This window comes from Brachionichthys hirsutus, chromosome 16 (assembly GCF_040956055.1).
Source record: "Brachionichthys hirsutus isolate HB-005 chromosome 16, CSIRO-AGI_Bhir_v1, whole genome shotgun sequence".
In the NCBI taxonomy this organism is placed as follows: Eukaryota; Metazoa; Chordata; class Actinopteri; order Lophiiformes; family Brachionichthyidae; genus Brachionichthys; species Brachionichthys hirsutus.
In genome coordinates this window covers 6,877,918-6,893,547 of record NC_090912.1, presented here as the reverse complement: position 1 = coordinate 6,893,547, position 15,630 = coordinate 6,877,918, and the positions used below count along the sequence as shown (strand labels likewise).

At 40.6% G+C, this 15,630-nt stretch overlaps 3 protein-coding genes across 5 annotated transcripts; 1 reads left to right on the top strand and 2 right to left on the bottom strand.

Moving 5' to 3' along the window:
* Window positions 1–109: 109 nt before the first annotated feature.
* Window positions 110–3,944, bottom strand: dxo (decapping exoribonuclease). The gene is made up of 6 exons (XM_068750209.1): window positions 3,316–3,944; window positions 2,999–3,225; window positions 2,448–2,667; window positions 2,212–2,347; window positions 1,980–2,074; window positions 110–1,895 (listed from the first exon to the last, which is right to left on the bottom strand). The coding sequence occupies exons 1-6, from the start codon at window positions 3,777–3,779 to the stop codon at window positions 1,760–1,762; spliced, it is 1,278 nt and encodes a 425-aa protein (XP_068606310.1). The 5' UTR covers window positions 3,780–3,944; the 3' UTR covers window positions 110–1,759.
* Window positions 3,945–4,757: 813 nt separating this feature from the next.
* On the top strand, window positions 4,758–6,664 carry LOC137905713 (inactive serine/threonine-protein kinase 19-like). 3 transcript variants are annotated; one of them, XM_068749963.1, is made up of 7 exons: window positions 4,758–4,835; window positions 5,189–5,284; window positions 5,367–5,509; window positions 5,604–5,836; window positions 6,009–6,106; window positions 6,219–6,366; window positions 6,440–6,664. In XM_068749963.1, the coding sequence occupies exons 2-7, from the start codon at window positions 5,191–5,193 to the stop codon at window positions 6,483–6,485; spliced, it is 762 nt and encodes a 253-aa protein (XP_068606064.1). In that variant the 5' UTR covers window positions 4,758–4,835; window positions 5,189–5,190; the 3' UTR covers window positions 6,486–6,664. The 3 variants fall into 3 exon arrangements, with proteins under 3 accessions (XP_068606064.1, XP_068606063.1, XP_068606066.1); XM_068749962.1 differs by having other exon boundaries at window positions 4,779–4,960; XM_068749965.1 differs by lacking the exon at window positions 4,758–4,835 and having other exon boundaries at window positions 5,164–5,284.
* A 474-nt stretch (window positions 6,665–7,138) lies between these two features.
* Window positions 7,139–11,686, bottom strand: LOC137905714 (ras-related C3 botulinum toxin substrate 1). Its single transcript, XM_068749966.1, has 6 exons — window positions 11,399–11,686; window positions 10,294–10,365; window positions 9,981–10,098; window positions 9,730–9,792; window positions 8,878–9,037; window positions 7,139–8,630 (listed from the first exon to the last, which is right to left on the bottom strand). Exons 1-6 carry the CDS (start codon window positions 11,431–11,433, stop codon window positions 8,500–8,502), a joined length of 579 nt encoding a protein of 192 aa, XP_068606067.1. The 5' UTR covers window positions 11,434–11,686; the 3' UTR covers window positions 7,139–8,499.
* Window positions 11,687–15,630: the final 3,944 nt, after the last annotated feature.

The following is a 15,630-nucleotide window of genomic DNA, read 5'->3' as shown; positions in this document are numbered from 1 at the left end:
ACTTGATTTGGTTGTATTCGCATTTATTTATTTGGAAAAAGACCAATGTCATCACTTTTGTAAAGCGCTTCACCGACCAACGCCTGACGGCATATCTCAACATGAAGTTTAACGATCCCTTCATGCATTAAATATTAAATGTGCAGCAAGAAAAGTGTAATTACCACATTACAATATTGCTATGCAAATAAAAAAAAACACATTGTTTTACAAGTTGTTGGACACGAGCCGTCCAATCGGATTGTCAGTCAGCACAGAGAGGAGTGTGGGAACAGTCTGAGGAGCTCGGATTCTGCACAGTGAAGTGAAACCCGCTGGATTCATTGTAATGGCGAGCGAACTCGCAGTCTTTGTAGGAGAGCGAGCCAGAAATATTCCAGATCCTGTTCAAACACGGGTTTGTTCCACATTTCTTAGCCTTGATCCAATCCGACCTTCACACTCGTTGGCTTAACTCTAATTACTAATAAAAATGACTGTGAAAGGGAGACGTTTGCAGACCTCCCATTCATATTTCTAATTGTGTGCAAAATCTGCTCATTTTCCAGCTACAAAAACATTTATTATATAAAGTCAAAACTAATATCGATTAAATTGTAAATACTTAATTCTGCAGCGTGAGGAAAATGACATGTATAAAAATACAATGGACATTAAAGTGCCTGTAAATTATATCATTTAAAATACTGCTATGGACTAATCTCAGGGTGTTAATGCTTTATTTTTTACACCGACGTGCCAGCCCGCGCTGTCTGCTATTTTTATGATTATACTTCACAGCCGTAGGTGATTTCCATTATTGATCATTCCTTTCATATTGTGTAATTTGCAGTATTTGTTTATCGTACTCTTCTTTCTCTGGTTTGGTGAGTAGAGGAATGTGCTGCCTGTTATTTTTTAAACCATGAAAGATTTGGCTCCCTTCACTTGTTAAGTGTGTCTTTCAACATAACATGAGTTTCCGCATTCTGTGTAATTATTTTTAAAACCGAGATGCATTCTGTTTTACGAGCCAGTGATTTTGGATATTTGCAAAAATAGTTTACAAAAAATGTGTTACAATGTGTAATACTCCAATGACAGAAATGTACTTCAATAGCTGGAGTGTGTTGCTTCATAAATGCAGGTTTGGACCAAAAATAATTATGAGAAAGAGTTTCAAAAAATGACGAAAGAATATTCCAGTGAGGCTGCAGATTTAGACTACCAAGAAAGGAAAGAGAACATTTCGGACTACCAGGAAAGATGATTCAGATTCACTTTATTGTCAATTAGATGCACGGTTTAGGTACTTGCGTGTGAAAACTTATCCTCGGAAACTCCAATAATTTATAAGAGAGGCATGAAGACTAATAAACTTCATTGTATTCGTTAAGAATGAGTCCAACGATGGTAAACATGTCATGTTATAACTGTCAGTTAATGGACTGAATCAATGAAACAACATTGTTGATACTTGAAGTCATGTTCACTTTTCACTTCACAATTACACCACCCCCCCCGTTTTTACAGTGATTGTTATAACCAGGAATGATAAAAGACTGATACTATATTGACTTTCATATTTATTTCATGTAGAATTGCTGTAAACTAGATAGACGATCAAAGCTACTTTATAAATGTTGTACAAGTAAAATACAGAATAAAAAGATCAAATGATACATGACAAACAATGTAAAAACTCAGATTCTGATGAAGTTTGTGAACTAATCCTTTACTGGAGACCTGAATGGGCATTTGAAGGTGACCATATTTTTTTTTAGGTTTGATTGCCTGAGACCATGATTCTGGTCATTTCCTCCACATACCAGTGTGGCAGGAAGGAATGCTGGGAGTCCCTGTGGACGGAGTAGCACACATCTCTGTAGGGCTCGTAGGAAAACAGGTACACCACACTGGAAGCGGGACACATATGATTCATGAAACACATTAAGCATTTTAAAATACATTCATTCTCAATATAAATTTGTTGGACTCACCTTGGATTGTCTTCCGTAACAACAGACTTTACAAAAGACAGGAAATCACAGCAAAAGTTCATGCAGACGGTGGGCTTCCAACAGTTTTGTTCTTGCTGTGTAAGGGAAATATAAAAGACAGAAAAATAGCAACTTACCAGTTTTATTAACTCGTGTCCACGAACGTTCAGTAGAAAAATGATCAGTCTAATGATAAAGCTTTAGAAGTTGATGGCTGAAAACGATAATATACCTTGATGAGATAAGAAATCTTAGAAACAGGAAACGTTTCCACGGCTACAACCACTCCATCATGATCCCGAAACCCTGCAATCACACGAGGGACCCCGGGCAGAAAAGACTGGGCCCACCACTTGAGCAGTTTGAACCTGAGGGAACAATGAGGTCACATCTAAATGGCGGATAAATAAATCAAATGCACGACGGTCAAACATTCATTATTCGAGGTTTTACTGTTTGATCGTCTACCTGTGGAAGTTGCTGCGCTGTTTAGGGGTGCAAATTTCTGCAGAGGTCTTCAGCTCAACGTAGCAAGCCGGAGGAGCCGGAGCGTTGGGATCCTTATCCCGGCAGTCCACCTCGCCCGAGAACAGGAGTCTGTGATCTGCAAGCCGAGTTTGCACTACGGTGCAGAAGGCCTCGTTGGTGTTAACAACGCCACCTGGGTCAGGCACACCGTGGACGCCATCTGGAGAAGTTTGTCATGTAAACATTCAATAATTACAGCCTGTTTACATGATGAGAGTTCGAGCGTCAACTGTGTAATTAGATGGAAAGATGTCGGCTTAGTTCTGACAAGAAGGGGCGGACCCCCCCCCCCCCCCCCATAAAGTAATATAATGTCAAAAGTTTTGCCTTTTCAGTTAAACTTCAGCAATAATCATTTTAGTTATGTAGGACTTAGCGAAAGGCAAAGGTGCTTTTCATCCATCCATTGTTTATAACTGTTGTTGCCATGACAACGCACAGAGACACCTGCACTGCATGTTTATGGATGGATAGTTGAAATCTGAATCTACCTGCGCATGTGTATTGCTCGAACTTGTACCCCCAGTACATCATCTCTTTGTGCCTCTCTGTCCGCTCCTCCCGGTCCCTGCGAGCCGCCTCTGTTTCCACCTCACTGATGTACCTCGTGCCCCTGAACCTGGTGACCGCCAGCAACCAGCCCTCCCGTGTCTCGTAGGGAGTGGTCAGCAGCTTGGTCAGATGACCTCGCCATGTCACAAAGTCAACATCTAAAGGACTGGGAGGAACACAAGGCCGATCACACAATCTGTACCAAGTAGGAAACTCTTGTGATGGTTGGAAAATACAGATTACACATTTCACTTACCACAACGAGGATGCGGCTGCCTTCGAGTTGAGTTCGGATCTGTTGGCCAAGATCCAGCGTAATATGTGGTCCAGCTTCTCCTTCACGCTCTCGTCTCTTTTTGTAAAGCGGTCCGCGTATCCGTCCCTCAGGTTAAAATTAGGATTTCTGTCAGGCTCATTATAGTATCTCATCTGCCTGCCGTCATTGAAGAATTTACGCCCCGAGTCGAGGGAAAAACATCCCACTTCGACGGGCTGCTTGTACACAGGAAAGTCTCGTTCATAACGCTCCTTCCTGGTGCTCATCTGCTCGGAGCTGAGGGAGTTTTGCCCGGGAGCTGAGCCAGACTCGCAGCGATGGTGGCGGTAAGGTCTGAAGTGTTTGTCACTGTGATTTCTACCACTGGCGTCTGTCTTTCTCCTGTGTGCCGAGTGGTGGTTATGGTAGCTGGATTTAGGACTGTTGAATTTGCCGTAGTCCATTACTTCCTCCTAAGGAAGAGCGTCGAGGAGGAAGAAAAACAAAATAGAAGACACAGATGATTGATCATATTTTATATTTGATTCATAACTTTGAATACTTCTACAGTTGAATGCATCCCCTTCTGATCTCTTTAAATGACTGCCCATTGAGACTTTCTTGTTTACGTGTACACGTTTATGTTCTTGTTAGTACTGACGTGTATTTAAGTGTGTTTGTCTATCAGAGGTATTGCTTGACCCATTTTACTGCGACTCAGTAAAATCTCTCACTTGAGTTTCAACAACCACCTTCATTTGGCTGGGGAATTATTAAGAGGTAAATAAGAAGGTTGCGGGTTCGGTTCCACTCTATATGTCCCAGCAACACAACACCCAAGGCGGGTATACAGCGGCTGTAGTAGTACTACGATTATGTACATGTACCATTATATAATGAAGAAATCTAAACACAACTATTTTGTGCTGGAAGAAACGTAAATATATTAAGCCCTACCTTATTGAACACACACACAAAAAAAATCAGGTTGGTCAACTCAACTATCAAACAACAAATACAACGACAACATCTCAGCGTAAAACTATGATCTCAAAATCTGAGAAATTGATCAACAATAACGACGGAACTGCTATTTTCTTCTTCTTCTCCTTATTCCTGCACTTCTTCCTGTATTTCATGGCGATTGTTAAACAGCTCGTAGGCGCATTACCGCCACCTTGTGAGCTGGAGTGTGTATTGTCGTGGCGTGGACCCACCTCACTAACATCTTGTACACTGATCTTGTTTTGTAATGTACAGTATTTGAATGAAAGTTTTTTTTAATTTGTACTTATGTTTAGATGTCCCCATAGTATCTGTAAATTGTGTTTCCTCACTGAAAATCTGTATTTTAATTTGTTTAAAATAATAATAAATAAAAGAATTAGTCTTCCACACCGCTTGGTGGTGTCCTCTCGAGTGCTTTTTAAATTGGTGTTTGAAGCTGTAAATGCGGAAATGATGTTGACTGGAACCAAAGGGATATGAAAAACAATAGTATTGCTATTCCAAGCCGACAGGCAACTTTAGAACTACTGTGAATGGCTAGCTATGGGTTATTGCTGTGTCCATGTAGTTTTAGCTAGCTGCATTAGCTTGGTCAGCAAGATAGACTAAAAGTTAACTAAACTACGACAAATTGTAGGTTCGTCGTTATGTTGTGCGTCTTCGGTCAACACGAAAGCTTTAATTGTTTTTACTCAGAGCTATTATTCTGGTTTTTAAAAGATGAGCACCTCGTATATAGCTATATTTGACCACTTTGATCAGACATTGCCAGGGACTCAGTGTTAGCTTGGTGCACACCTGAATGTCTAATAGCCTAATTAAATATTGCTCTGTAATTACCTATTTCTATAATTTGCTGTCTCAGGTATGAACAGGAAACGGGCTCTTATTTCAGACACGTTCAAGGTGAAGAAAAGAAGAAACGCCATTGAGAAATTTGGATCTGTGACGGATGGCGATGGTGGGTGGAACTGTTTAAAAGCTCGTTGTTGAAATGCAATTGAAGAATCTAAAATTAACTTGTCTGTTTCTCCACCTAAAAGGACCAGCGGATATCAAAGCCACTCTTGAGGCCCTCATGACACTGTTCCCCAGGAAGCTGTTTAATGACAGCTTGCCTCCCATTGTTCTTAAGCACCAACTGTACAGCGTACACAATGACAAAACTTGGGTGGACAAGGAACTGGTAGGGTGGCTCCTTCCTTATTATTTGACATGCAAACATGTTTTATCTGTATAAATGTTAAATTCCAACCCAGTGCCCTCCTAATCGTTCACAGAATAAACTGCGGGTACAAGGAGAAGTGCTGATGTTCCAGCTTGGGTTTGATGCAGAAGCTTTCGGACTCGTTTTTGTGTCGGAATACAAGACCAAAGTTTTGGCAGGAGAGGAGGGCAGCGTGACGCGAGCGACGGTGAAGTTTTTGGAGAAAGTACTATCGTCTTGCACAGATTTGAGCTTCAGCAAGGACAAGATGCTTCGCGAGTTCCTCTTCACAGACACGGAGATCACGTATGAAAGACTCCAGTCTATTTGTCGTTTTAAAACTCTGCTTCAGATAAGAAAACACTGCAATTTGTATATGAGTAATTGAGCAGCAGTGAATTCCAGTGTTTCACCAAAGAGCAGAAACATTTCTTCAGATTCTTATTTTCCTAAAACACCTTATTTTCTCACCATTCAGGCAGCTGGTTAAATCAGGGGTCCTTACAGTGAGGGACGCAGGCAGTTGGTGGCTTTCCATTCCCAACTCTGGCAAATTTACCAAGTACTTTCTACAAGGTGAGTGTTTAAAAAAAAGGTGGTGGGAGCATCTCATTAATGCTAAAGATTGTTTAACAACACAATATTGATTGAAAGTGTTTGTTTATAGCTAACATACCGCTTTTCCTAGGTCGTAAAGCCGTGCTTGGGATGGTGAAGAAGTCCAAATACGGCGAAGTCTCTAAAACGGAGCTAGAAGAGCGGCGAACGACCTCGCATGTGAAGTTCGACATGAAATATCACATCCATGACGTTGTTGGTGCAGAGCTGGTCGAGAGGTGATAACTGGATGTTTTAACTTCTATCGGTCAGATTTGTGAAAGTCTTAGTTAACTTTTGCTTTCTTCTCAGCGTACCTACATCATCGGGGGTAATGCTGCGATCTGTGGATTCCTGAGCAATCAGACGGATCTGGTTGAGACCCGTGAGCGACTGAAGGTGGACAGAGTGTTTGTAGGAAGACTGTGCAAATCAATCTCAGATTGTGTATTACAACTTCTTGTGGGTTCATGAATCCTGTTATGTTGTCATGATCTTTTCAGATTGTAATTTATTTTGTAAATAAAAGATTTTCCGCCCCACATTTACACTTAAATCTTTTTTTTGAAACCTTTGTGCTAGTTCATCGGCGTCACTCTATTACCTTCACCAAAGTTGGGTGTGTTTGGGTGATTGCCAATAAAACCTTCTTCGCACAGCCTGATCAGTTTATTCCATTTTGAGGAGGGTGAAGGTTATTGTTCAGATTCTAGTAATGCTTTTGCTCTTTACAGTAGCAGGAACAGACAGTCAATGAAATGGAGAATATTTTTCATGCCAACAAGTCCTGGGAGGCGTCCAGGGTCAATGGATTACGCCACTAAAACGGCATCAGCGCACCAACATCACCAGAGCATGTGATCTCATCACTGGTAAATGTAATTTACAATTACTTCGGTTTAAGGGTTGAGTCAAAGCAACCCCTTCCCAAAGGTTTGTTGTGACTGCAGCTGGTGAAGTGCACAATCAGCACCTTTTGATTGACGGCATCGTTCAATAATGACGCAGAAGAAGATTTTACTCGAATTTATTGGCGGTTTCAAACAAAGTGACATTAGCTTTTATCCATTCACAACATTGGCTTGGCATCAGAATACAACACAGATGAGCGACATGTACTTAACCCCTGATCTAGTAGTTCAAATACATTGTGTAAATAGGCAAATAATATAACTGGAAATTCTAATTAGTTTTCAGTATACGTTGCACACACACACATGCCATCAGCGTTAATTACAAAAAGCTCGGCTTGTAAGGAGATTACGGTAGCGATAACTGGAGGTAATAAAGGATGTTCAGAATGTTAGTTTAACAATACAGTGAGTGAAGTGGAACTTCTATGAAGAAAGATACCAAAAGTCAAATCACAACGATGACAAAAATAGGAGTACGACACCGAAACCGACAGTAGCTGTTATTGGCAGACGTGAAGGCGCTTCTTAGTGACATCGCTTAGCCAGTAGTGATGCTATTCAAATTACAATGTGCTGCACAAAAGGTCTCTGATAAATGCCCACAGAGCATGGCGTGTGCTCCTGTTCCCACCACCTATACACGTATTACACTTCTAATCCAATATAAACCTCTACACAGCACCTCTACACAGTCGACACAATGCAGAGAAGAAAATTAAAATCAGACAGCTCTGCTTGGAACGAGACATAAAATACTGGATCATTTAAATTTTAAGTGTGTAATAGCACTGATGGTGTCAGTAGATTTGTTCCCATTCTTTTGTCTGTATGTCTAAGGCATCACTTATTCCAATAGAACGAATGAACATGAAATCGGGCTTGGTGCGAAAAAAGAGAACTTCCCAGACGGTTAATTCAACTTCTTCGGTGATGATATCCGATTCTCACAAAATTAAAAGGAATGTAGACACTATGTTATTTGTTGTAATGGTGAGTAAACGGGGACGCACGGCAGCATGGTTAGCTGCGTTTGGATGATTTTAAGCTTTGAGACAACAGAACAACCTTTTATTTTCTGCTAAAGAACAACACACTTCATTTGGCAATATCTTTTCCACTCGAAATGACTGTAAACAAAAAAAAAAAGTGGATAACCAGTGGAAGAACAAATTGAAAACATTCCACGGTCCATTTGTCAAAATATCCAATCCATTTTAGAAGGCCTCAAGAATTTAACTTCACTTGTCTATACAGAATACGATGTTGGGAAAGAACTGGGATCTGATGCTGTTCCTACACATTTCCCTAGATTTGACCTCTATGTCAAACTTCTCCATGGAAAACTGTTGGTATAAATGCGATTTTGTATGTATACTGGTGTATTTCTCCTGTGAACTTTAAGAAATCCTCGCCACTAGCGGCCATGTTCCCCTTGTAACCATTTCGGTGGTGGAAGTCTTAGAGCAGCTCGCAGACCTTACGCTTCTTCTTGACGGGGGGAGGGCAGAGGACTGCCCGGATGGCCTCGTCGAACACAGTTTTGAGGCCGCGCTGAGTCAGAGCCGAGCACTCCAGGTACTTGACAGAACCTGAAGGAAGAGAAATATTTGTTGTGTTTTAATATTACCGCAGAAACAAAAAACAAATCCATACCAAGTTGAAAAGTAGTGGTTAGTTTATTTTAAAAAGGGATGTTTTAAATTTTAAGTTTAAAAAAATCAATATATATCTGAGAACATATTCCATGTCTGGATGCATTCCTAAAAACAGGAAAATATCAAATGTAAGTCGGGACACAAGACGAAGAAAATATCAAAATTAGTTGACAAACGTTACCAATCTCTTTGGCCATTGCCAGTCCCTGGGGGTATGTTATTGGAGTGAGCTTCTTCTCCCTCAGCTTCTCTATGGTGACCTTGTCATCTCTCAAATCCAGCTTGGTACCCACCAGGATGATGGGAGTGTTGGGACAATGGTGTCTCACCTCAGGGTACCACTGTACAAAGAGCACCATTGTGAAGTGAGTAGTAATACACGATCGTCTCTTTCAACATCGATATGAGACCAGACCTGACCGTCGTCTTCATTTCCAGAGTGAACTCGTTAACGAGTTGTGGATTTATAAATCCAGCAGACAAAGCATCGTCACCATTTATTTGAAATCCTATCCAATGTGGGGAAACAAACATCCACCCCTCTTTTAGCACAGCCTTCTGTCTCAAGCCTACGGCTGCATTAATAATGTATTGGGAGCTAATGCACACTGCGGCGATAATGCTCTCCTGGCATATTCATCTGCAGTCATCATCATCGAGTATAAATATTTCATATTCACAAGGTCACTGATCAAAAACAACACAAAAAATGCAATAATATAAGGGAATTATTGTTAGAAATTGCCTGTGAATATGTAAAGTTTCTCTGAGTATCTAGAAAAGTACTCTACAAATACAATGTATTGTGATGTTATGGGATGTAGTGCTATCTGAGCTGCAATTCAGACAGGAATTAATCCTTGCATTGGGATCCTGCAGATTTATTGCATTATAACGTTGTTATCTAATCACGAGTTTTAAACAATAAATAAATATTTAACCCATTCAGATTTTCAACAGAAACCAGTAATTAAATAAAGACACACTTCTCACGATCCACACAGACGGGTTGACAGGCAGGACACCGACCCACCTTGGCACGGACGTTTTCAAATGAGGCAGGACTCACAAGCGAAAAGCAGATGAGAAACACATCCTGGAAAGAAAAGAATAGAACCAAATAATGCGGTCAGACACCGGGTCTAAGAACAGTCGGGATTCTGGTGCAGCGCTTTTATTTCCCTTTAACTACCCCGTTCATGCTCAGTATTAAACTGATTGTTTATTAGATTATGATAATGCAATGGGTGAAATGTCACATGGCGTCTTCCGGGTTTTTATTACCGTCTGCGGGTACGAAAGTGGGCGGAGTCTGTCGTAGTCTTCTTGTCCTGCCGTATCCCAAAGGCCCAGATTCACTGGCTTCCCATCCACCATAACATTGGCAGAGTAGTTGTCAAATCTGACAGATACATAAAACCATTAAGATTACAATAAACCGATGAGTTATTAATTATTCACATCTGCTGCACCGCAAAGAATCAAATCACACCTCGATGGGACGGACGAGAAAGACGCAATGCTAATAAACAAGTTGCGCAAATGAACGTTAAAAATAAACCAAAGAGTATCTGCTGATCATAAACCAGATACTCACACTGTGGGGATGTATTCTCCAGGAAAGGCATTGGTGGTGTAGCTGATGAGCAGGCACGTCTTACCCACAGCTCTGGAAGATTAGGCAAGGTTTTACATTTTAGGATTAGATACACATTTAAGATTAGGGTACGATCTGTTATGACCTTGTCTTTTTTTAAACAGAGGTATTCCTGTAACACACCAGGTCAAATGTGTGATTGCAACTAAAAGTGACTCATACCACAAGCTAGTTTATTTTCTCAAGATATGCATTTAACAGTTCGCATATTTGGTTAAAAAAATAAATATGTTTATTACTATGAAACACACAAAAAAGATGCGAGAAGCTACAACCAGTAAACGTTTATAAACAGAATATATTTGAAATAAACCTCTGAATATTTGGTGGTTTTCTGATTATGTAATTGCGTCACCAACCAATCCACAGTCAAGTCCCAACTCCTTTCTCACCGCATGCTAGCACACGCATGGTCTGTTAAGTCATGAAACGCAGTTCCTCTACGAACAAGGAAGCATTTCACAAGAGGAAGTAAGAATTTACCGCAATGCTTCAGCGATTCGGAATCGAAAATGAAGAACTGTACGTCACAGGAACGTGAACGACTCTACCACACCCCGATCAAGAACCCCCACGTCTAGCTACACGCGTTTAGCCAATGTTTAGTTGTAGCAGGTCCAGCATAACAACATTGTAAAATAACCAATGACAAACGACTTGAGTAACGCATTGATTACTCATTAATAGAGACATTACTGATTCCACGTTAGCAGAACAACACATTGAAAATAGGAAAACATTAGAACCGGGATAAACTAGTGCTAGGTCAAAGCTTAACCAACCACTGGCTTACTAGTTATTTTTGCAAGCCATACCTTGCAAGTATCCATAACACGGGACTAAAGGCAAATAACTCGAATTGGTAAAAAAATACAGGATGTAACACTCCGCTTCACAGGTTGTAAAAGTTAAAGCTAGTAGCCCAGTTCAACAGGGAAGTTGAAAATCAGACATCTTAAACGCGCCATCGTGATGTCCCGTCTCCGTTTTATTTAAGAATGAGACGGTCGCATTCTCGGCGTCAGCCCGGATGAAGTTAGCTTACCCGTCGCCGACAACGACACACTTTATGGCCTGCATTGCACCGCGGCTAGAGGGCTAAGTTAGCTTTGGGGGAGGAAAGCTAACGTTAGCTAACAAGTCTCTTTCGCCTTTGTCCGGAACTGTGCGCTGGTGAAAAGCCCCTCGCAGCGTTCCCACGGAAGGCCTTCGATGGATCAGGTCGGCGCTGTGAACGTGGAACAGCTTCTAGAATATCTCCAGTTAATTATCGAGCACTTTAAAACGAGTTCACCGAGAAATTCCCTCACAGCATTCCCATGCTTTCGTGGGGCTGGTCTGGACGCTACGAAGCAAAACAGCAGCCACCACCCCTGAGTAAAAAAAACAAAAAGCGACCGGAAGCTGACGGTACATCCGGTCGCTTCGCCCGCAGAAACTTTCACGATCTAAAGCGAGATTCCGATCGTTTAATCAGGCAAATTACGTCGGGGAATAGTTGAAGCAAGGTTTCAACTAGAATAATAACAAAAAAATAAAAATAAAAGTGTGCAAATATATTCCCGATGTCTGACATGGAATGAGGAAGTGACGTCACCGAAAAGCTCCTCATCAAAATTCCCCTTGAGCTATAAAAGTCCTATATTGAGTATATTAAAGCAAATATCTATTTATGAGGATGCTAACATTTCTCAGATTAATATCAGTGTTATACGGGTAGCCCCGCATGTACATTTATATCAAAGCATCAAGGAGGAAACATCATAAAGCCATCACTTCCTTGAGCTTTAAATGGTTGCGCATTGCCAGAGACACTCCACACCCTGGACACAACTTGTTCAACCTGCTGCTCTCAGGACGGCGCTACAGGTTGCACAGGAACAGGGACCCCCCCCCCCAACTTGTAATGTGAAGGAAAATAGGAAAATAATGTGTTATAAATTAAGTGCAATACACCGCCTCCCCGACCTAATGTGCAATAATACCTAATGTGCAATTATTAAATGCAAAGTACTGGACAATCTATCTGCATGCACTGTTTATCACTTTCAATTCGTGTTGTTTTTCTTCTACTAATATTTGTATTATATATATTACCTAAGCACTGGTTTGCAGCAGAGGTCAACAACAACAACAACAACAATAACAACAGTAACACAATCACAATGCACAGAACGACATGGAAGATGAATCAAAAACAGCCTTAAAAAAGATACATCTGTCCTATCTCTCGGATGGAGGCCCTAATAAATGAATACACTATGCAATGACAATAAAGACTTTCTATTCTATTCTATTGGGCACTTATTGCTTGAATATACATCATATCACTGACTGACTGTACTTTTTTGATCATTAATTTAAATATTCCGCCTGACATTTAAATCTCAGGGCACATTTATCACACACAATACGTCCAACTTCCGTGTGTGCCACAGAGTAATAAGTCCCCATTGACCATAACAAGAACCGGCCACGAAGAAGAAAAAGAACACGAAGAAGAACAGGGCGGCTAGGGCGGAACATCCCTACCGACACAAATCAGCCGACGGGAAAATCGATTTCGATACCATTCACCGACAGAAATATGAGGTGTCGCGTTTCAGCCGTTATTTTCCTCGTTCAATTTTCTCGCTAACCGTAACCGGAGGCGCCGCCGGGCCAGACTTGGCTTGTATGGCGGCTCTGTCTTATTTAGTGCTCCGGTTTTCGGACTCCGCCGGTCAGACCTATGGAGTATTTTCAAAAGGCTTGACAAGGACTTTGTTGATATTTTTTGATCTCGCATGGCGGCTGCGAATCAGGTTCCCCTACATTTACCTCGTCGCCTCGATGATGTTTAATGTCAGATTACAGGTAACTGGTTATTTTATTGTCAAGTAAACGCTGCTGATATACAGAAACAATATGCGAAGCTGATTAGAATTATAAGCGATATGTTATTATTATATTCGGGTGGATATCAAGGCAATCATATTTTGCTCCCTCCTCTAAGGAATTGTGCCTCGGTTTGAAAAAAAAAAAGAAATATGTTGCTAATTTAATGTGTTCCCCAAAGATTCTTTGTTGCTTGGTGTCTGAAAATGTCGATGGTTGTAATTTTTAATCATTTGTGTCTCAAAGGTTTTGATTTTTTTGTTTTTACACTATATCAAACAAATCCATATTTGAAGTTTCTATAGATGGAAAACCTGATGAAATGGTAATATTCTAAATTCCCTCTCATTCAATTTGGCATTTCTTGGCTGCAGTTTTGGTCTGACGCTAATAGTGAAATGTGTGAACTGTGTCTGCAACAAGGTAGTGATCTCTGTAATTATATTTATGGGCTCTTCAGCAACTTTCATCAAAAGTCTTGGTTTATCATATGAAAGAATCTTAATTATCAGCTTCTCTGTCTGGACACATCAACTGACAATTTCTGTGTCCGTCAATATACTTATTGACACTTCTCCAATTCCTCAATTTCATCTCCAATGTTCATGTATTGATCATGTTAACATTTTAAAGTCGAGGGTCAGTGAGTATTTAATGTCATTGCTAAAATGAATCTCTGTCTCCTCCATTCATTTGAACACGTCATAATTTGCCTGACCGTGTCCTCGTGTCTTTACAGGTCCACATTGAAATCCACTGAATTGTCAACGGCTGCTTTGAACTTTTGAATTCAGTATACAGTATTGTGAGCTCTGCCATGTTCCGGCCGGTCTTAAAAACAAATTGCACTCGACTGCACAGCGATGCGCGGGAGGAGGATGGACTGGCAAATGGAGGTCATGTGACAAAGCAACACACCTGCTTGTTGGTGGTCGGTCCTCGACACACAAGCCCAGTGCCTTTGCAGAGGAGCGGAGAGGAAGTGTTGTCTGCAACAATGAGTGTGGGTCAGCTTTGATGTCCGACGATGAAAGGATGGAAAGGCCTCACATTAAACACCTACCTTGGACGAAGGGCGGATCTTGAACCTCCTTTTCTCCTTGGATATCGAGGACGTTGTTAAGCCGGGTGGATTGTTACTGTGGACCTTTTGCTGTTTTTGAGGTGCTCAGTGTTAACATGTCTCTTTAAGTTAAAACCAAACAAACTGCATGACACAAGTCGGTATGTCTTTTTCTGTTTCTGAGGTTGGAGGTAAAGAGTGTCAGAGGTTTGCTGCAGGATAACAAAGCAGCTCCTGCAACTCTTCTAATGGAAACAAGTACAGCCTCAGAGAGAATCACTGCATGCCCTTTTTTGTGTTGGTACGAACACTTCATCAAACTTACTGTTGTGTTTCTGCATATCAGTTTAGTTATTGGAAGATTGGTGACAACTGTTATTGCAAAATTACTTTTTTAAGCTACGTGTGCCACCAGATTTTATTTCTGCAAACAATGACTGTGTGTGGTTTTAAAGTTCACGGAGTTAAAAAAAATTAAAGACCTTTCAAACCTTTTCTCTATTTCTTATACGCTTTCATTCATAATCAAAATATAGTTTTATACAGCCTTTCACATGTTTGTAGTGTTTTTAAAAACAGTGCAGGAATAAGTAAAAAATTCCATTGAATCATGCAAACCTTTTTCCATTCCATGGCCTTAAACAACATATATTTGACAAAATGTGGCAAAAAAAAAACTTTCTGTCAACTTCTTTAACTTTTTCCTTAACTTTTATCTTGCCTTATGTTACAGTTGAATGGCATTCATGAATGAGGCAAAGTTGTTGAATTTACTTGGATTTAATCCTTTGAAAAACTAAATCAACCCTTCAGGCATTGATGGACAAATGATGCAAAGAATACGGCTTCCCTCATTGGGTATCACAGAAATACAACACGGCGGTAGAATAATATGCAGAATGTTCACTAATCGCTCCAAATCATAGATTCTAAACAACAGTGTTTTATTATGGTGAAAATCACATATATACCACCAGATTTAATTTACAACTGTTACAAATTCTAAACAGAACAATCTCCCTCAACAAATCCAACTTTTAAATCTCAATTTCTGTCTCAGGTTGACAGAAAAAGTTTCTTTAGACTGTGTAAATGCTTTTTCAAAAACTATAACCTTTGGCCTTTTGGGTATTATCACTTACTTGTAGTTACATATATGTCCACACGGGGGAAGCAGCGTGTCAGACGTCATGAGCTGATACTACACAGGAAGCTGCGAGGCAATAGGAATGATCTCTCTTCATGTTGCTGAATGGCTAATTTATGCTTCTTGGTTATTTACTACCAGGGAGGTTGTGTTTTTGACGGCATCTGTCTGTCTGTCTGTCTGTCTCTTT